Source organism: Sarcophilus harrisii, chromosome 2, assembly GCF_902635505.1.
Source record: "Sarcophilus harrisii chromosome 2, mSarHar1.11, whole genome shotgun sequence".
Classification (NCBI taxonomy): Eukaryota; Metazoa; Chordata; class Mammalia; order Dasyuromorphia; family Dasyuridae; genus Sarcophilus; species Sarcophilus harrisii.
Window position 1 is genome coordinate 125,770,780 of NC_045427.1, and position 22,742 is coordinate 125,793,521.

The 22,742-nt window shown below is 36.2% G+C and overlaps 1 protein-coding gene across 2 annotated transcripts in view; it reads left to right on the forward strand.

Moving 5' to 3' along the window:
• The window catches only part of PLEKHA2 (pleckstrin homology domain containing A2), a 118,617-nt gene that overhangs the window by 26,469 nt on the left and 69,406 nt on the right, over window positions 1-22,742 (forward strand). For both annotated transcript variants that reach the window (XM_003757985.4, XM_031950729.1), the window contains exon 2: window positions 3,163-3,326. In XM_003757985.4, the coding sequence (XP_003758033.1) occupies window positions 3,186-3,326 (141 nt within the window). In that variant the 5' untranslated portion in view covers window positions 3,163-3,185. The remainder of the gene's footprint in view (window positions 1-3,162; window positions 3,327-22,742) is intronic.

Sequence of the window (22,742 nt, forward strand, 5' to 3'; positions counted from 1 at the left end):
AGAGTTCATCATGGGTATGAAAAGTAGTTTCAGTCATAGTAAAGGAGAAGGAGAGGTGGAAGGCTATTATATTAAAGAGTTTTAGTCTCATAGGATTATAGATTAGAACAGGAAGACATCAGAGGTCATTTAGTTCAACCATCCTCATTCTGAAGATGAAAAAACTGAATCCTGGAGAGAGCTTAAATGACTTTTCCTGACACGGGGGGTAAGAGCAGATATTGGAATTCAGATCTTTGACTGCAAATCCAGAACTCTTCTATTTGTTATCCTTTGAATTGGTATAGTTAAGGGTAATGGTGGCTTCTAAGGTCCAAGGCCATGCAGTAGTAAGATCAGAATTGAGATCACCAGAAGCAGAACTGCAAGGTCAGGATGTAGAAAGATTGCCAGTATCATTTTGAAGTTACTGTGTATGGTGGTGCAGGATGAGATATAATAAAACACTGAACTATGTGCCAAAAGCTTTTAAGAAGGTTGAGAGAACAACTTGGAGTCAGTAGTTGATAGCAGTAAGAAGAAAAGAATGAAAAAGAGACAGACAGACAAACAGACAGAGACAGAGACAGAAAGAAAAAGAGAATGGGAGAGAGGAAGAGAGCAAGGTCTGATTTCATGAACTTTGAAAAAGAGATTTGAATGACCAGCAGGATGAATACAGAGATGCTTGGAGAGACTTACATGAACTGATGCTAAGTGAAATGAGCAGAACCAGGAGATCATTATATACTTCAACAATAATACTGTATGAAGATGTATTCTGATGGAAGTGGATTTCTTTGACAAAGAGATCTAACTCAGTTTCTATTAATCAATGATGGACAAAAGCAGCTACACCCAAAGAAAGAACACTGGGAAATGAATGTAAACTATTTGCATTTTTGTTTTTCTTCCTGGGTTATTTCTACCTTCTGAATCCAATTCTTCCTGTGCAACAAGAGAATTGTTTGGCTCTGCACACATATATTGTATCTAGGATATACTGCAACATATTCAACATAAATAGGACTGCTTGCCATCTGGGGGAGAGGGTGAAGGGAGGGAGGGGAAAAATCGGAACAGAAGTGAGTGCAAGGGATAATGTTGTAAAAAATTACCCTGGCATGGGTTCTGTCAATAAAAAGTTATTATAATAAAAAAATATACAAAATGAAAAAAAAAAAGAAAAAGAGATTTTATGAAAGAAAAGTAGCAGTGGAGGAGCAAAAGGCATGCTGATGTCTTGTGACTTAGAGGGTATGGGAGAAATAATCTTCACTGGAGATAATTTTAAGTAATGGAGTATTATCAAGACAAAATCAGATTTTACTTGATGCTCAAGAATATTGGAAAAATTAGAAGATGTAAACAAATTTGTTTATATAAAGGAAAAAAAGACTATATGGTTTAAAAAAAGTACTTTATGTGGTAGCAAAAAAGTGGAAGGAACATGTCTGTCAATTTGGAAAAGTCTGAAAAAACTGAAATATGTGAATGTTATAGAATATTTTGCCATATGAAATGGTGATCATAAGGTTGTAAGTTGAGAGCTGGAAGGAACTTAAAGCCAACACAGACGATCTTTCTCATTTTATATATTATTTTATACTATAACAATAACATTTGAGGTAACATTTAACCTAGGTCCTCTGACTCCCAACCGGTGCTCTTTCTACTATACCATCTGAAGAATTCAGAAAAATATGGGAGCACTTACATGAGTTGAAGTAAAATAAAATAGATAGACCTAAGAGAACAATATACACAATAACTACAATAACGTAAAGGCAAAGAATATCAAAGCAAGCAGAAGACTGTCTGCATTGTAATGACCTATCTTGGCCCTGGAGAAGAGTTGATGCAATATACTTCCTTTTTTTTTTTTTTTTTTTGAGAGCTGAGGAACTATGGGTGTGGAGCATTGTGCACACTGTCATGTACAGTCACAGGGTCATTTGGTTAGCTTTTCTTAATTGTTTTTTTTTTTTTTTATTGCAAGGGAAGGTTCACTTTATGGGGGGTCGGGGGGAAGCTCACTGGAAATGATTAAAAACAAAAAGCATCAATAAAACTTTTTAAAATGGGGGTTCCAAAGGGCACTTAAGAGAAGTCTGTTAGAAGGGCTGGTGGAGGAAGTGGGACTAGAGGAAGTGGAAGACTAAGGTATATAAAGATAAAAGTCTGGGAGCAGGTGATAAGGAAGTATAGTTTGTATATCGAGCAATAAAGTTGAGTGACAGAGAATAGGGAACCTGAAGGTCCCAACCTTCTGATTATCTAGGCCAACCTCCTGATTTTGCAGTTGAATAAACTGAGGCTAAGAAGTTAAGAGATTTGCCTGTAATCTCACCGGAAGGGAAGCTGTATGTTAGGGGAGAGATGAGTGGAATAGAGCCAATGTTCCAAGTAGAATGTTTATAAAGTAAAATATTAGTACAGCAGAATGACCTTACAAACCTTATCCTCTGGTGGTAATTTAGGTCTTGAGGAAACTGAAGCTAAGAGGTTAAGTGATGTGCCCAGAGTCCCACATCTAGTAAATGTTGGAGAGAAGTTTTGAATTCAGATTTTCCAATTCCAAGCTCAGGTCCAACACTCCTTCCACTAATGTCATGCTTATTGTAAAATGTTCTTCCAAGGAGACAAAAAATGCCTTCTTTTGGAAATAAAAAGGAGGAGAGGGCCATGTTGCCCCAGAATAATATGGTATGATGCGGTAGAGTATAGAAGAATATAGTATAATATAGTTATTTATTTGGTCTAGATTTTGGATTTGGATTGGGGCTTTCTCAGAATTTTTTTCTTGTTCAGTTAAAAAAGCAGTCACTTGGGTGGAAGTACTATTAGTAAGGGTGTATTGGTAGAAGGAAATAGAATTCAGGAATGTGTACTTGCCATGTGCTCCCAAGGATTTGATTTTGTCTTCCCTTCTTAGAGAATGAATTATCCTTTTCAATGACCCAAGCATAGGTCTGCACAGGTTTTTCTAGTTACTGAAGCTGATGATTGGGATCCCTCAGGGTGGAAGTAGATCTGTGGGAGGTGATTGGGGTGGAGAATTTGATGACTTGGAAAGGAAAACTAGTGAAGACCCTAGTTAACATTCCTCTGTATTTATATGACAAGTACTTGAGAAACCCCTAAATAATTTCCTAAAGAGGTTGCCTTTCCTCTGTTTTTCAGGGTGATGTGAGCAGAGCACAGGAATGCCTTATGTGGATCGGCAGAATCGAATTTGTGGGTTCTTGGACATCGAGGACAATGAGACCAGTGGCAAATTCCTACGGAGATACTTTATCCTGGACACCCAGGCTGACTGCCTCCTTTGGTACATGGACAACCCTCAGGTGAGATGACTAACTTTATCTATCAGCTTTATCTCATTGATCCATTATCAGCATGGAGGCCATTCAATTCGACCCATTCCTTGCCCTCTTCCCATAGGGAAAATATCACAGAATTTTAGAATGGGAGAGATATGCGTGAGTGGTCAGTCTACCCCTTTTCCAAAGCTAGAACTCAATTTATAATATCCTTGACAGGCTGTCATTTACCCCTCCTCTTAAAAACTTCTAGTGATGGGATGTTCATTACTTCCTGAGGCAGCTAATTCACTTTTGGACAGCTCTAATATTAGGAAGTTTCCTCCTTATAGCAAATCCAAATCTGTCTCCCTGTAACCTCTCTACCCATTAGTCCCAGTTTTGTTCTTGTAGGATCAAGCAGAGTAAGTCTTATCCTTTTCTTTCAGGACAGCTCTTCAGGGTGTTATCATTTCTGCTGAAGTCTTCTCTTTTCCTGGTTAAAATAATCCCTACCATCTTTTACATCCTGATTGTCTTCCTCCAGATGCTGTTCAGTTTGTTATTTCTCCCAACTTTGGACTTCTGTAGACATGTGTTGGGATGATGAGGTAGAATTGCAGGATGCCTGGGGTTAATGGAAGTTGTTAGGAGCCTCTAGGTTTCATGTGGATCGGCTTTTGCTGCTTCTGGCAAGCCTGTTGCCCACAACTATGATTCAACAAATGACAGTCCTAAACAAAAGTCATGTACCAGAGAGTTCAACAGAGCAGGAGAACAAAGGAGTAGGATGGTCATATACCAGGACTTTGCTACACACAACAAGTATAGAATCAGCACTACCAAAAGAGAATGAGATCATACAACCAAGAGCACACCAGGTAGAGAGCAGTGTGGTATATGGAGGAAGGAAATAAACATCTTTCAGACCCCTGCGTTTTGCCAGCGCCTGGGCAAAGTGCTTTACAGTGATATCTCATTTGATCCTCATAACCCTGGAAAGCAAGTACTATTATTATCCTCATTTTACAGTGGAGGAAATGGAAATAAAGGTTAAGTGACTTGCTTTAAGTGTCTGAGACTGGATTTGAATTCAGAATTTTCTGACTCCAGTCCAGCACTCTATTTGTCTCCACTACTTGCTACATTTGGTAAGCTGGTTCCTTAATCTTAGTTTTCCCCTCTGTAAAATGAGGTATTTGGACTAATTAATTTTTATATATTTTTTTCAGTTAAGGAGCATTTTTTCCTTTCCTTCTTTGTTCTTTTTCCTTTCTTCCTTCCTTCCCTCCTCCTTTTCTTTCCTTTCTCCCTCCCTCCCTCCCTTCTTCCCGCCCTTTTCCCCTCCTTTCCTTTCTTCCTTTCTTCTTTCCTTCCTTCCTTTGGCCAGGACAGGAAAGTAAAGATAATGGGAGGAGTGGATTTTAAATACATGTAAAAATTAGTCAGTCAATAAACATTTAAGTGCCTACTATGTGCCAGCCACTGCATTGAATACTGGGGATACAAAGAAAAAAAAAGTCAGCTCTTATTCTTAAGAAGCCCTCAGTCTAATGGAGGAGATATATAATATATACAAACTATTTATACACAGGATAAATTGGTAATAATCAGTAGAAAGAAAGCACTAGAATTAAAGTGAGAGAGATTGGGAAAGGCTTCCTATAAAAGGTAGGATTTTAGCTGTGATTTGAAGGAGGTCAGGAGGCAGAAATGAGGAAAGAGAATATTCCAGATATGAAAGACAACTAGAGAAAATGCACTCAGGAGATAAATTATGTCATTTGAGGAAACAATAAAGGAACCAGTGTTACTGGATTGCAAAATTATTTTTTAAAAAAGAAAATGTAAGTGATATAAAACAAAAAAAAAATAAGGAAATGAAAATAATGTTTTGTTTTTTTTTAATGAATACAATTTTTAAAAAAAGAAACAAAAGAACAGATTGGCCCCAATATTGATCCTATAGGACAGTAGGGAGGAGATATAATCCTAGACAAATAATTGGATGATAAGACTGAGAAAAATTTGAATACTAAGGAGGCTGTGGAAACCACTGCTTTTGGGCCGGTGAACAGAAACCTGGCTCTAGTCCAGTTTTAGGTTCTCAAAGGGCTAATGATCCTACAGTTTCCAGATCTGATACTCTCCCAACTCTGGAGAACTGGTGCCTTTCCTCATATTGAGTTCTTTAGCAAATGGGAAGTGCTACAGTCAGGCATCAGGTTAGTTGGGCCAGATCTAGGCTCCAGGGCAGGGCCAGTTTCCCCATAGTTTTTGTTGATGTGGTTCTGGCTCTGTAGCCTCACCTGCTCTTCCAGTCTGGGGCCTCTCCCAGCAGAAATGACCTGGTTCCCTGAGGTGGACAAATGTTGGTTTTGAGAACCATAGACTGCCAAGTCTGTGGACCTCAGCGCATGAGACCTGGAATGCCAGCTAGCTCCACCCCTTTATTTTCAGGGGGAGAAACTGAGGCCCAGAGGAAGCTATCTGCCCAAATAGCTCTAGCTATTTTTAGCTATAACAGCTAAAAATTATATCACTTGGGAGGGAGAGGGTAATTCTATCTGAAATGGGTGTCTCAAAGTAGAGAAAAGGCAAACTTTGTACTTTGTCTCTGTGCCCAGAAATCTCCAGTAGCATCATTGCTCTGAGAAATAGTTGCTCAAACTGATTTAGGCTCTGAAGAGTCTCTTAATATTAGTGTTGGGTCTTCTTCCTGGACAATGGGAAAGGGAGGGAGGCCAGAGGGACATTGCGACACAGGGGGTAGAAAAGTAACCCTGAAAACTGACTTGACCTTTGACCAGAGAGGTCACAGCTGTGTTTGGGGGTCCTGGGAGCTGGCAGTGATTCAGAAGCTTACAGAAAAAAGGAAGCCAGAGTGTCGAGTGGTAGCTTATACATTATGTGCAGCCATGGGAAAAAGACATGTGTGAGTCATTGCTGATGACCCTCTGGGGCCTAGTTTCTCTATACTTAGCCTTTGCATTTCAGATTTGATAACTGATTAAAGGAACTGCTGAATGCCTTCTTAAGGGCCAAGTTTTCAGCATGACTTGAATTTAAGGACAAAGTATTTTTGAATCCCCCTATATTCCCTACATTTTGCAAAACTACCTCATTTTCCTTTCAGATTAAAAGTTGAATGAATACCCTGGAAAATCATCGAATATTTTTTAAAAAGTCACTGCTCCTAGGGCTTTACTGCCATTTCCAGGACTGATCACCAGGCCTGAAGTCAGGAAACCCTGAGTTAAAATCCAGCCTAGCCCTGTGATTCTGGGAACGTTACTTAAGCTCTGACCACCTTGGTTTCCTTCACCATAAAATGAACCTAATAATAGAGCCTGCCTTTCAGAGTTGTTCAGAGGATTGAATGAGATAAAGTTTGTAAAAAGTGCTTTGCCCAGTGGCACATGGTAAGCGTGTAATAAATGCCTATTTGCCTTCTGCATCCCTTCCCCTCATCTCCACCTCTGGCTCGGTCCCACCCTGTGTAACCCCTTATATGGGTAATGGTTGGGGATTCTAGAGATGCTGTGGTTTATGGCCTGTGGCCTATAGAAATAGAGGTGCCTCTGGTGTTTTCCTGTGGAACATGAGACGGCAGCTAGGAACACGTCCTGGTGTGTGTGATAAAGGGGGTAGGGAGTTCTCGTGCCCGCTGCATGTGGCAAGAGCTCAGCTCGGGCTTCCTGCCACTTGGACCAGGGAGAGAACATTCTGAAGCCATCTTCACTAAGAACCAGCCTTGTTTTGGTATGGTGACCTTTTGTTCTTGTTCTTCAGTTTCCTTTAATGCACTGAATGGAGCCAAAGCTGAGTGTTCCCATTACCACCACTCCTATCTGCGCTACCTTAGAGCGTCCAAGGAGACACCCAGTGCCGTTTGCATAACTTTCCTCCTACTCTCCTTTTCCTTTCCCCCAAATCTTTCACGTCTTAGAGTCAGAGATTTAGAGTTGGGAGAGCCCTTTGAGCCCATCTTGGCCAGTCCCCTTAAAGATGAGGCTTAAGGAGTTGAAATAATTGGCCAGAGTCAAACAATAGTAAACATTCTAGGTAGGATTTAACTTCAGACAGGAGCATCAGTTATGTCTCTTAGTTATTCTTTTAGTGTGTTATTCATTCAGAATGATTTGTTCATCTACAAGACAAAGATGACTATTCTCTAAAGCTGTGATCTTTTTTTTGCTGAGGCAATTGGGGTTAAGTCACACAGCTAGGAAGTATTAAGTGTCTGAGGTCACATTTGAACTCAGGTCCTCCTGACTTCTGATGATCTATCCATTGCACCACCAAGGTACCCCTCTTCAATCTTTTTTGGATCTCTCACTTTATTGTAAGAATTTTTAGCATGAACCTTTCTCCTCTCTCCCCTCCCCCCCACCGTTTCTTTTTGAAAAATTCAGTTTTATTTTATTTTCAGTTCCTCCCTTTCATCTTCCACTCCCCACCCATTATAAAAGTAAGAAAAACAAAACCTGTTACAAATGTGCATAATGCTATTTTTAGTAATACTTCACCCCTCCCCTCCCCCCTTTGGGGAAATTAGCTTAGTCAGGCATGAATCTGAAGCTAAATTGGAAGATACCTTAGAAATTATCTAGTCCAACTTGTGCCTGTGCAGGATTATCCTCTGCCACATATTTGAAAAGGGGTGATCTTGCCTGGACTTAAAACTTCCAGTGATGGTAGTCCACTGCCTGAGTTACCTCATTTAACATTCCTCTTCCCCCCTTCCTCCATGACAAATATATAGAGAAAATCAAAACAAATTTCCATATTGGCCATGTGCAAAAAATATTTATGTCATCCTGTATTCAGGGCCCTTCACTTCTTTAGCAGATGATACATTTTTCATCATCAGTTTTCTGGAATCCTTTTTGCTTATTATGCTAATAAAGAATTTGGCACAATAGTATTCCATCATATTCCATCAGCACAATAGTATTCCAGCTTTCTGGAATCTTCTTTGATTATTATGCTGATAAGAATTCAACGCAATGGTATTCCATCATATAGCTTGTTTATCCATTCCTCAAATTATGAGCACCTTCTTAGATTTCTCTTCTTTGCTACCTCAAAAAGACTTAGAAACATTTTTGTACATTTCTAGAATTTGTTTTGCTTAGGACTAATCCCTACTTTAAATTTTTTTTCTATTTTCAAGTAGTCATTTTTAGTCATTTCTTACTTCATGACTCCATCTAGGGTTTTCTTGGCAAAGATACAGGAGTGATTTGCCATTTCCTTCTTTAGCTCATTTTATAGATGAGGAAATTGAGGTAGAGTTAAGAAACTTGTCCAGGGTCACTAAGCTAGTAAGTGTTTGAGGCAGGATTTGAACTCATAAAGACGAACTTCTAACTCCAGACCTGGCACTCTGTAACACCTAGTTGCCCTCTTTAAACTAACTTCTTCCTAATTTCCCTCTTCCTTTCCCCCCCCTTTTCTCCTACTTCTCTGCCAAGTTGGTATGTGTGTGTGTGTATTGATGGTGGTGGTGATGGTATGAACCACACATGCATTTTTCCTTCTTATGACCAATTCAGATAAAAGTAACCTTCAGCTGTTAGCCCCTGTCTTTTCTCCTTTCTTCCTTGTTTATTTTGTGCATTTTGATTATATGAGATAATTTCCTCTAATCTGCAACTACCTAACTCCAATATATTTCTCTTCCTCAGTCTTTCTATTTTTTTTTTTCTTATGATTATCAAGACTATAACAAAACCACTTCCAGGCCTTGTTCAATTGGCCTCTTCCATGAACCCTGGTAATTTTTTTTTTTATATATTTCCACATTTTAAAATCATTTCCATATATTTGAATATAAACCAGTTTATCCTTGTTTGGCATTTCATCATTGTTCATTCATGTTTACCTTTTTATACTTCTCTCTACTCTTGTGTTTGAATTCAAAGTTTTATGTAGCTTTGATATTTTTTAATCAGGAATGTTGGAAGTCTTCTGTTATATTACAGATTCATTTTTTTCCCCTGTAGAATTATATTCAGTGTTTCTGTGTCAGTTAGTCTTGACTGAAAGCTTATTATTTTTTTGCCTTATGGACTATCATGTTCTATGTTCTCTCTCCTATTAGAGTGATGGCTGCTAAATCATGTGTAATCTCAACTGTTGCTCTTCCAGGACTTGAATTCTTTCTGCCTGCTTATAAGCAATTTTTCTTTGACATGGAAACTCTGGATTTTGACTGATTTTCTTGGGAGTTTTCATTTTGGGGTTTCTTTCGGGAAGTGACTAGCAGATTCTTTCTGCTTTGTGCTCTGGTTCTGGGTAGTTTTCTTTTAAAATTTCTTAAATTATGATGTCTAGACTTTTTGGGGGCAGGGAGGGGTTACGGTGTTCAGAAAGTGCAATGATTCTTAAGTTTTTTCTCCTCATTCTGTTTCCCAAGTCAGTTGTTTTTTGCTGTGAGATACTTTACATTTTCTTCTGTATTTTCCCCAGTCTTTTGACTTTGTTTTAATGTTGTTGTTGTTGTTTTTTTTTATGGGGTCATTAACTTATATTTGTTTATTTGAATTTTCAGAGAATTTGTTGTTTGGGTAGTTTTGTATCTATTGTGCAAGACTATTGATTCCCTTTCCAGTTCATTCTTCTTTAGTTCTCATTTCTTTTTCCTTTTTTTCCAAGTGTTTTCATTCCATTTAATTATTCATTCATTTATTTAATTATAAATGCAATTGGGGTTAAGTTAGTTGTCCAAGGTACATGCAGCTAGTAAATGTCAGAGGCTGTATTTGAACTCAAGTCCTGACTCCAGGGTCAGTGGTCTCTCCATCTAGTTGCCCCCTCTCATTCCATTTATAAAAACATTTTTTAGTTTGTCAAAAAACTCTTGCTTCATTTTTACCAGGAATTCGAGTTGAGTTTGTGCCCAAGCTGTGAGGCATTACTTGCAGATGTTTTGAAGTCTTTCTCCTCTGCATTTGTGTCTTGAGCATCTTTGCCATTATGGTGATCTATTATGGTAGTTTCTGTCACCATAATAAATTATTATGATAGGATCTTTTTTTGCTTGCCCATTTTTCCAACTTATTTCCTGATTTCACACGAGTTCAGGGCTGGGCTCTGCCACATTTCTGGAGGGATGGTCTAGGCTGATTCTATTGTTACTTTCTTGGAATAATGAATATTATGTTACTCTGGAATGCACAAGCTTTAAATGCTCCCAAAGTGGTCTAATCCAAAGCAAAATCAGATTGCTCTATTTACTCTTGAGCTCTGGTTATTCCTAACATGAGTTTATGTAAGGGTACATGTTTCTAGATTCTACTCTATTCAGCCTGCTATAGGGCTCTTTGGGTCAAAGTGACAGAACCTATAGGTTTTTCTTTAGTGTGAATTTCCTGTTTTGGTTATTCCTTTACAGACTGGGCTAGATGCTTTCAGTTAGACTCTACTCTGCCCAAGAGACTGAGCAGTATGACTAATTGCTATTGCTGCTGACTTCTTAACTTCCTCCTTTCTCCATATACAGCCCAGGGCTTTTTGACCTGCAAATACCAATTCTCTGGGCCCTTTTCTTTCTCTTTGGATCTTTAATCAAAAACAAGATACTGGGCAACAAAGCTATCAGTTAGCACCTGTACCATCACAGGCCTGGAATGTCCCATTAAGAATCTGGCCTTTTTATTCTGAAGCACAGTTTTTTCCTGGGTGCTTTGGTGCTTCTTGCTATCCTGTTCCATGTCCACAGCTCTCTCTGTTCCCCAAGCCGAACTGGGCTGGATAAAAAACTCACTGTGGTGTTTTCTGGATTTCTCTGTTAGAATTTGGTTTGTTGGAGATGTTTGTGGTACAAGGCTCACTCCACCATCTTGGCTCTGCCTCCCCCTTGTATATATTTCTTTATAAATATATATGTATTTTTCATTTATAAATTATATATAATTACAGCATTAATAATTATGTATATTAGGTAAGTTATATAAAAATTTTAAAAGGATGACATGAAGATTAAAAATACAGTTTTGAAAATAACATTTTCCTTAATGGCATAAAAACTCATTTTGCTTTCTGTAAATATCACTAATCATGATATTTTAATAAGAGGAATATGATCTCATTATAAAAGCAGTGCTTCTTTTTTTAAAATATTGATTTTAACACTTTGTAATACAGTGACTTAAAGATTTAGTTTCAAATTCACTCTACTTCTCTTCTTGGTTTTAATGGTTGTCACAGCTGGAAAAGATACTTTACAAAAATACCTACTCCAAATGGAAAACATGCATTCTTGGCTATGTTTTCTTAATTGAGATATATCATCCACTAATTTTAAAAAATTTTAACAATAGCATTTTATTTTCAAAATACATGCAAAGATAGTTTTCAACATTCACCTTTGCAAAACTTTGTATTCCAAATTTTTCTCCCTCCTTCCCTCCACTCTTCTCCCCTAGATAGCAAATAATCCAATATAGATTAAACACATGATCCATTAATTAAAAAAAGTTTTTGTTGAAATTCAGTGAGTAAATATCTATCTTCTTTGTTATCCATTAGCTGCTCATAAAAACTGATCAGAACAACCTAATTCAAAACTCACTGAAACTCTTTGGGAGATTTCTAAACAAGTAAGAACATTTCTGTTTCCAAAGTTGTAAAGTGTGCAGAAATGACAATTTTTATAGGTTACATCTATAATTTTCAATAACCCAGAGAAGAAAGAATGTGTCTAGGAGAAGAGGTTAATTAACAGTATGAAATGGTGCAGAGAGATCAAGAAGGATGAGAATTGATTTGGCAATTAAAAGATCAAGGTAATTTTGAAGATAGTAGTTTTAGGTGTGTAAGGTATTATGGCTAATAAAGAGATTGAATACCTGAGAGAATGGTGAAGTTGGAGGGAGGTTAGGTTTGGATGGAAAAATAATGTTTTCATGTTTCTCATTTGGTCCCCATCAAAACCAAAAATGAGTCACTTCATTTCTTGCCTATACTATTATTATTATTATTATTATTATTACTACTACTACCTCCTAATGTGCTCCCTTCTTCCATAGTCTTCCTTTTCCAATCCATCTGCTACATGGCTCACAAATTAATATTTCCAAACCAAGGGCTGATGTGTCAGGGACTAATAATGTTTTTCATGACAATTGTTCAGTCAATTGTGTCCAACTCTTTGTGACCCCATTTGGCAAAGATAGTGGAGTGGTTTGTTCTTTTCTCCTCCAGCTCACTGTAGAGGTGAGGAAACAGGCAGAGTAAAGTGATTTGCCCAGTCACACAGCTAGTAAGTGTCTGAGACTGGATTTGAACTCAAGAAAACTCATCTTCCTGACTCCAGGCCTGGTACTTTATTCACTGTGCCACACAATTGTCCACACTTAGGACACAACTTTACATTAACTTACCTTTGTAGATGTATGCCCATGGCAAAGTGTACGTTTTTTCATGGCATGAATTTTGTTTTTCTTTTTTGCATCTCTGGACCCTAAGTGGTGTCTTGAACTTAGTAAATATTTGTTAACTGTTAAATGGAGCTCTCAGGCAAGGATGACAACTTACTTCTTGGTTAGAGGACCAAGATAATGGTCAGGAGAAGCAGTGTGCTAACAGCGGATATAGTTCTGTAATTGGTATCGGAAAGACCTGAATTCAAATGCTCACTAGCTGTGTTACCTTGGGAAAGTGACTTAACCATGTTTCCCTCAGTTTTCTTATCTGTAAAATGAGCTGGAGAAGGAAATGGCAAATCAGTACAATATCTTTGCCAAGGAAACTCCCAACAAGATCACAAAGAGTTGGATTTGTCTGAAATGACTAAACAATACCAACAATGCTTTTATTAGTTTGTTTTGTTTTGTTTTATTTTGTCTTGTTTTTAGCACAAAGAATAGTTGGGTACAGATGATTTGGGTATAGATACATTTGAAAGGAGCATCCTGTACTTTGTACAGGATATGTACCCAGGCAGTATATGGTCAAAGTGAAGGTTAGTGATGGCTATCCTATGTACCACCACAAGACCAGGAGGTGGACTTTGGAAATAGTGGTTATTGTGGGACACAAGGGTGCTTCTTTCCCTTCTTCCTTCCTTCTCAACTCTGGGCCAAAACCCTATTAGTCCTGTACTAAATTATTAATTCTCAATTGTTTGGCATCATTATTTTTCAGGTCTTTGCGTTATACTGCATAATAGTATTGATTTTATTTATATTGTCATAGTTATTATATATGTTGGAGTGTTTGTCTCTTTGTTCTGTGTTATTTCATGTGGATTAGTTAGTCCCCCATGTTTCTCTAATTTCTTAAGTCATCATTCCTTACAATATAATCATATTCTGTTTAGTCATTCCCATTTGTTGGGCATAATTTTGTTGCCAGGCTTTATCATTACAAATATTCATTCAAAAATACAAATAATTTGTATTTTATAGATTATTGCTTACAGTCATTTACCTCCTTAGAATAGAAACCCAATAGTGGGATTCCTTGGTTCAAGAAGTATGAACAATTTGGTAATTTCTGCATAATTCCCAATCAATTTCTAGCATGATTGGACCAACTCATAATTCTACCAGAAATAGATTAACTTTCTCTTCCCACAGTCTCTCCAGTATAGAATTTTCACTTTTAATGAGTGTAAAACATCCTCAAAATTATTTTAATTTGCATTTTTCTGATTATTAGTCATCTCATATACTTTTTAGATATAATAGATATATTTTAGCTATTCATAGTTTGCATATTCTCTTTTGAAAATTATTCATATCATGTATTTTTTCTTCTTGAAGAATGACTCTTGAATTTACAGATTTGTTTCAATTCCTTATAAATTTTGGATGCTTAAGAATTTTTTATCTGAGGTGTTAATGAAATCATTTTTACATGAAATGTGTTCATTTCATTTATATGGAAGTTTTTTTAATTGCCTATCATTGAAATTACATTTTGTTTTTTGTAATCTCTTGTCCTATTTCTGGCTATGAATTCTTCCCTTGTCTATAGTTGTGAACCATATAATCTTCTATTTTCATTTAGTTATATTTGCAGTATAATTTTTTTATGTTAAATGTCCATTTGGGACTTATTGTGCTAAGTGGTACAAGTTGTGAGTCTAAATCTAGTTTATTATTTCTTTATTAACAGTAATAAACAAACACAGACATTACAATGTACAAAGAACAAAAAAATTGTATATGAAACGGTTATGTACAGTTTGTTTTTAAAACATATATTAAACTTAACACAATAATAGCAAAATTGCCCCATTTTGTCCCCTTCTGAATTTCTTTTTGTTTTCTTATTTGAATTTATGCACTTTATTAATATTCTTTTTTCTTTTTTTGCATTTCTATTATTTCTACTACCTTAACATTTTTTCACCCCCAAATAAAAGCCCTTATTTCTTTTTTTTTTTTTTAATTTAATAGCCTTTTATTTACATGATATATACATGGGTAATTTTACAGCATTAACAATTGCCAAACCTCTTGTTCCAATTTTTCACCTCTTACCCCCCCCACCCCTAGATGGCAGGATGACCAGTAGATGTTAAATATATTAAAATATAAATTAGATACACAATAAGTATACCCGACCAAAACGTTATTTAAAGTCCTTATTTCTATAAATAAGCATAATCCATAACAAAAAAAAGTCAGACATTGGCTACATCTGAAAATGTATGTCTCCTTCTGTGACCTCTTTGTATGCATCATCATCAGTCTTTTAAAGTTATGATTGCCCACTTTATTAATCAGAATTCTGAAGTCTTTCATAGTTGTCTTCCTTTAATGTGGTCAGATTATCAGATGTTTTTCTGGTTCTACTTACTTTGCTCTTCATCAGCTTGTACAATTAAACCTATTTTCCAAAAATGCTTTCTCATTTTCCCAGCAATTTCTAGTCTTGGATTCATCAAACACTAGATTGCTGTGTACCTTTGTTTATCTTATCAAATCAACTAGTCTACTTTGTAATTTAATTTGAGATCTCAATACCTAAACCTCTTTTATTCTTTTTTTTTTTTAATGCAACTATTTCAATTTTCTGTCTTGACCTTTTATCACTCCATATAAGTTTGGTAACTATTTTACATACATCTTTGGTTGCCTTGGCCAAAGAATTGATCATCAAATAACTAGTTTACTGTCAATTGGCCTCTGTAATTTAGAAAGGTCTTTCTTTTGAAAGCAGATTCAGTTTGTCACTGACAGCCTATTTTAAAGACTTTTTTAGGACAGCAGAACCTAGCAGAACTTATGCTTCACTGACATGGTCTTCCAGAATCCAGTCACTAGTATGAAGTGATGAAACTTTGGAATTGGATTTATTTATTGGAGCTTGGGACATGAATTTACTGAAAATTACAACAGCAAGGAACTATGAAGAATTTACATAAGGATGTCATCAAAAATGTATGATCATATAATAAGATGGTCTAATCATATGAGTCCAGAGGGATAACTGATATTTATCTTGCACACCCCTCTAATATATATGTGATATCAAAGCAGCTACCGGCGCATGAGATGATGTAGATAATAGTCACACAGTATGGAGAGGCATGATGATGTCTTGTCTTTAAAAGTTTATTTATTTATATATTTAAAAAAATTTTGGTTGATATTTCTTTCTTTTAGTATTAGCATTATTAAATAGCTTTTTATTTTTCCAAATACATGCAAAGATAGTTTTCAACATTCACCTTTGCAAAATCTTGTGTTCCTTCTTCCTCCAAACTCTCTTCCCCCTCCCCTAGGTAGCAAAAAATCCAATATAGGTTAAACATATGCAATTCTTCTAAATGTATTTTCATATTTATCATGCCGTGCAAGAAAAATCAGTCAGAAGGGGTGGAGGGGGGAAGGTCATGGGAAAGAAAACAACCAAAAAAACCCAAGCAAACAACAATAACAAAAGGTTGAAAATACTATGTTGTTATCCACACTCAGTCCCCACAAGTCTCTCTGGGTGCAGATGGCTCTCTTCCATCGCAAGTCTATTGGAATTGCCTTGAATCACCTCATTGTTGAAAAGAGCCAAGTCCATCACAATTGATCTCACATAATCTTTTTGCTGTGTTCAATGTTCTCTTGGTTCTACTTATTTCATTTAGCATCAGTTCATGTAAGTCTTTCCAGGATTTTCTGAAATCAGCCTATTTATCATTTCTTATATAATAATATTTCATTATATTCATATACCCTCACTTATTCAGTCATTTCCCAACTGATGGGCATCCATTCAATTTCCAGTTCATTGCCACTGCAGAAAGGGCTGCTACAAACATTTTGCACATGTGGGTTCCTTTTCCTTTTTTATGGTTTCTTTAAGATATAGATCCAATAGAAACACTTATGGATCAAAGGATATATAGTTTAATATCCCTTTGGGCAGTCCTAAATTGCTTTCCAGAATGGTTGGAACAGTTTACAACTCTACCAACAGTATATTAGTGTCCTGGTGTTTCCACACCCTCTCCAACATTTATCATTATCTTTTCCTGTTATTTTAGTCAATCTGAGAGTTGTAAAGTGGTACCTCTGAGTTGTCTTAATTTGCATTTTTCCAATCAATAGTGATTTAGAACATTTTTCCCATTTGATTAGAAATGGCTTTAATTTCTTCAATTGAAAATTGTCTGTTCACATCCTTTGACCATTATGATGAATGACTTATGAGGCAGGGTAAAGAAGCTTATTCATTATGCAGATTGTTTCCCTAACATTGAATTACCTTTGGATTTTTATCAGAAACTAATTTAACTATACTGGAAAGTTTTGGTTATGTTGCCATTATCTCCTTGTTAATAGTTTAAGATGTACCATTTTAATATCAGTATAAAAATTAATATTTACTATTTGCACATAAATATTCATTAATGGTAATTGTTCTACAAATTACTTTTCTGTGTTATCCCTCTCTGGATTATATATTAAGACCATATTTGTGTCATGGAAGAAGTGGTTGGGTACTCCCTCCTGTATTTTTTTGAAAAATTTAAGTGTCATGAGGATTATTTGTTTTTAATCTATTAAGTAAATTATATTTGTTTATCTGTCTGGACCAGAAGGGTTTATTTTTTGTTTTGTTGGTGGGTTTTTTTGGGGGAGGGAGTTTACTTATGGTTTGTTCAATTTCTCTTTCTAGGAGTTTGACTTCAATTACCGCCTCCCTCCCAGTGCTTTAACTGTATCCCATATAATTTGGTATCTTGTCTCATTATTCTCTTTAATATAATTATTTATTGTTTTTGTGTTTCATTTTTTGACTCATTCATTATTTAGGATATAGTTACTTAGTCTCCATTTAGGCTTTCATATTTGAATTATTTCCCATTATGATTATTATTTTATGATTTATATAAGATACATTTAATGTCTACCTTTATTTATGAATCATTTATGCCCTATCAAAAGCTGATTTTTAAAAGTGATATTAAAAATGGATGCACATATATAAACACATATGTGTAAATACATATAATTGTATAAATATGTATTTTAAGATTCACATTAATTAATTACATTGATTTATTTTCTGTTTTTAATATTCTTTTGAAATTAATTTTTCCTTCTTGTTTATAATTTTGTTAGATTTGTCAGGATATAAAATGAGAACATATATTTTACTTATAATTGTCATTTTAATATCCAAGCTTAGTAAAATATTTCCATTGAGGGATGAAGACAGGTGTTAAAATGTAGTAATAAAGCATAGTTATATCTTAGATATAAAGCAATAGGAAAGATGGAATGGTAAAAGATTTTGATCATATAAAAGACATTCAGAATTCATGAAAATTGAAGTTGAAAATACTTTTTATAAGTTAGCAAAAATCAAAGGTATGACCATTTCTATATAGAATGAGGAAGTATGTCCCAGGGAAAAAAGATTGACAATTCTCTAAATAATGTTTTTTTTTTCCAGATTAATTCTCATGATTTTTTATGATTCTTATAAATCCTCTTTCCCTTAATTTTATTATCACACTGTTTGCTTTTGGTATGTAGGAATAGAATTGATTTTTGTGATTATATCTTATAACTTGCCAATTTGCTGAGTTTATTATGATCTCTAAGTAATTTTGTTTTTATCTTTATATATTCTAGGTATGTGATTGTGCCATTATTTGATCACTTTAAAATATTTATCATTTTTATTGCTTATCAACATTTTTCAGCATTTTAAATATTGTGTTAAATAGTCAGTTCATAAGGGTTTATTAAATACCTACAATATGCTAGGCACTTTGCTAAGCACTGTAGATAAAAAGTAGGTCAAAAGATGGTCCCTGTCCTGAAGGAATTCACAATCAATTGGGAGAGACAAGATGCAAATAACTAAGTAAAAAACAGGCTATACAAAGGATAAATTGGAAATAATCAATTGAAGGAAGACACTAGAATTAAGAGGAATGGCAAGAATTCTTTTGGAAAATGGGATTTTAGCCAGGACTTGAAGAAAGCTAGGGAAGTCAGGAAGTGAGGTGAAGTTGAGAACCTTCCAAGCATGGGAGGATAGCCAGGAAAAATTCCTAGAGCTGAGAGTGTTTTGTATGAGAAACAGCAAGGTGACCAGTCTCACAGAGTGGAAGAATGCTTGAAGGGAGAGAGTAAGGTATAAAAAGGCAGGAAAAGAGAGAGGGGCCTGGGTAATAAGGGCTTTCAACACCAAAAAGAGGATTTCATATTTGTCCCTACGGATCAGGACTTCTTAAACTTTTTCTACTCGTTAACTACTTTTTGCCTGAGAAATTTTATATGACTCTGTGTGTCTAAGTATTTAAAATAGGGATACAGTTCAAACATTTACCAATAATAAATCATAATTTCAAGACTCCTACCTTCAATTACTAGTCCCACAGTTTAAAAAACTAAACTATAGGTAATAAGAAATCATTAGAGTTTTTCAAATTGGGAAGATAGTGATATGATCAAATCTGTCTCAAGGAACATTGCTTTGAGAGTCAAGCAGACAATGGGCTGGAGCAGGAAAGCTAGTGAAAGAAACTAGCCAGCATGTTTTTGCAATAGTCCAGGTATGATGTGATGAGATCCTGCATCAGGGTGGTGGCTTATCCAGTGGGAAAAGGGATTATATGCAAGAGATGTTACAAAAGTAAAATAGTTACATTTTGGCCAGATTGTATATGAAGGATTTGAAGATGATACCTAAATTGCAAGTTTAGGAAACTGAAAAGATAAAGATACCTCCAATAGTAATTGCAAAGTTTGGAAAGGGGCAGCGGTCAGAGAAGAGAGGGGGATGTATAAAACAGATATTGCAAAGGTGAAAATGATAGGCTTTGGTGATTGATGTAGCTAGAGGAAAAGAAATCATTACCTGGTAGGCAACCATCTGGCGATGAGCCCCTCTCTCTGAACTTATCTATTTGACCAATAGTCTATCATGGATCTTATATCTGAAGCCTTATCAGCTTGATAGAACTTAACTTGCTTGAACTATACTGATAAAGCTTTTAAGAACCTAAGTACTTTAAGAGATGGTGAGGATATGAAGGGGAAAAAATAGTCCCACCCCCAAGGACAAAGTGAGGAAGGTCTATCTTGTGTATACACTTCACAATAAACATAGAATCTGTGCTACATGTGTTTGTCTAGCCTGTCTGTGGATCCATTTGTATGTTTGCCCAGGCCCTCCCAGGCACCAAGCTGTGGGTACTCAAGGGAAGAGGAAGAACAAGAGAAGTAGAAATGGACAGGTCAGCGAAGACCGGGTATGAGACAGGGTGAGGTGCTTCCACCTGTAGATTTAAGCCTGAGCCACTATGGGGTAGAAGATGTGTGTGTGAGGGGGAAGGCTGGACAGGTCCACTCCCTTTGCCCCGATTATAGTGCATGTGTAAACAGTGTGTGCTGGGGGTGTATATAGAGACCAGTATAGATGTGGGTCTTGGTGGGTTGTGACCCAAGTTCAGCACACATCTGGTCCACAAGGTTCACAAGTAGATTTCCTGGGGAAATTTGGGGCTTGATATAGTGTCTTGGAGGATAGCTTCTGGGTCTCAGAACCAAAAATCAGCAGTTCTCCTGGGACATTTTGTCAATCTTGGACGGACAGGTATAATATAAGAATGTCCACACAGTTGGGACATTTGTATCAATTCTCATGAGACAGCTCCTGTTCACAGGCATTTAGGAGCTTTTCAATGTCACTGTTCTTTCATATTGTGTGCATCCTGGCCTCATGTTTGTTGTTCTGTATGCATCTTCACACTGGCCCATATAGAAAATCTAATATCCAATACTGGGGACAAGGTGATACTTTCCATGAGTCCCTTAGTGGGGCACTGGGTCACCAGTGGATGAGATGATATCAACCTAGCTTGCTGAGAGGCTGCCATTGTTACCTGTCCGGGTTAGCATCACGGTAGAGGCTCTTTGAGTGAAGGAAAACCTGGACTCCTCCTATTCCTCTAGCCTGATGCTCTTCCTGAGCCTTCTTTTCTGGTTTTCTTCCTCTTTGGAGCATTCAACTGGGTCTGCTCTCACTTTCAGCAAAGTCTGAGGGAAAATTCAAGAAATTTGTATGGGGTTGGAAGTGAGGGAGAGAGACACAATATAAAGTGGGATAGAGAAGATCAAGCCTATTCCCTTCTCTAGGCCAAATTCCTCTAATATGAAGAATAATGATTGGGCTTGGTTTCAAGTAAATGTTCTTCATTACTTAAAAAAGCAACAACTGTTATTCCTGTATTTTATTCATATTTTTAATGATGTTTAAAGCATAAATGACAGTTGATTTTTGTTCTAAATGGCATATGCTTTTTTGGCAGCTACTGACACGATCATATGATTTTTATTTTTTCCCCTGTTGATATGAGGAATTACATTAATCATTTCCTTGGTATTGAATCATCTTAGCACTCCTGGGACAAATCTTTCGTGGTTGTGAATAATTCCTCTTGACAGATTGCTTATTCTTTTTTCAATAATCCAAGGACTTGTGATTTCACTGGTAAGGGAACTTCCTGCACAGGGAGTATTAATTTTTCTATGCTTTAGGCCTTCAGACTTGTTAATGGAGAATCAATAAACATTTATTAAGCACCTACTGTATTCCAGACATTATGTTAAGTGTTAGAAATATCAAAAGAGGCTAAAGATAGTCCCTGTCTTCAAAGAGTTCACAATCTGTATAAACACAATTAAATTTGTTCAAACAAGCTATCTATGGGATAAATAGGAAGTATGCTTGATTGTTATTGTTAGCAGATTCCATGTTTTAGAATTTATCTGATTATTAACATTTATTTGTAAACCCCAAACCAATACTTGTAATATTTTTGAGTTTATTTGCAGACACACACAGAGCCTGAAATATTTGAGTCACTTTAAATCCATGTAGTTATTAGCTGAGGTCAAACCAGGTCATTTCAGCTCTCATAATAAACAATTATCCTTTTCATCATTTATTTAATGCCAGATTTCCCACATTTTAGAGATTTTTGTTGGTGGTTTCATTATTTAAAATGGCCCCCAAATGTAGTGCTGAAGTGCCATTTAGTATTTCTAACTATAAGAAGGATATGCCTTATAGAGAAAATCTATATATTAGACCAACTTCATTCAGGCATGAGTTATAATACTATTGGCATTGAGTTCAATGTTGATGAATCAACAATTCGGTACATCCAGCAAAAGGAAGAGGAAATTTGCTGATCTGTACTCGAGGCCGCTCTGCTCCGGAAAGTGCTAAAGTAAATGTTGTGACAAAAGACTCGCAGAAACCTAACCCTGTATTTCCCCTTGGATCAATGGTTCAGTATTAACTAATTCAATGTCCATGGCAACTTTATAGAATATAGCTATCATGAATGAAAAGAAGTAATTATAATTAACAGAGGGAAAGCAATAGAATTGAGAAAAATGGGGAAAGTTTCCCGTAAAAGATGGGATTTTAGTTCGAATTTAAAAAAGGAAACCAGAGAGGTCAGTGGGTGGAGATAAGGAGGGAGAGCATTCTAGGCAAGGGGGACAGCTGGAGAAAATGCCTAGATTCAGGATACAGAAGCAACCAGGAGGCCAGTTTTACTGGTTAGGATGGAAGCATACATGGGAGAGATTAAAACATAAGAAAATTGGAAAGGTAAGGGGGGGAGGCTAGTTTATCAAGGATAGAATGGCAAACATAGTATTTATATTTGCTATAGGGAGTCTCTAGAGTTTATTAAGTAGAGTGGATGACATGATTAGACCTGCAATTTAGGAAAATCACTTTAGTGACTGAATGGATGATGGCTTGGGTTGGGGAAGATATGAGATAGACAGATCGACCAAGTAGGCTATTGCTGTAGTGTAGATGTGAGGTGATGGTATGATCAATTTGGAATTATACAAATAAAGTGACTCAAATATCTATATCCTTTGGGGGGGGAAAGTGAAATGGGTAGGCCTTGACAATTGATGCAGCTAGAGGAAAAAAATCATTACCTGGTGTCTAGTCATCTGGTTA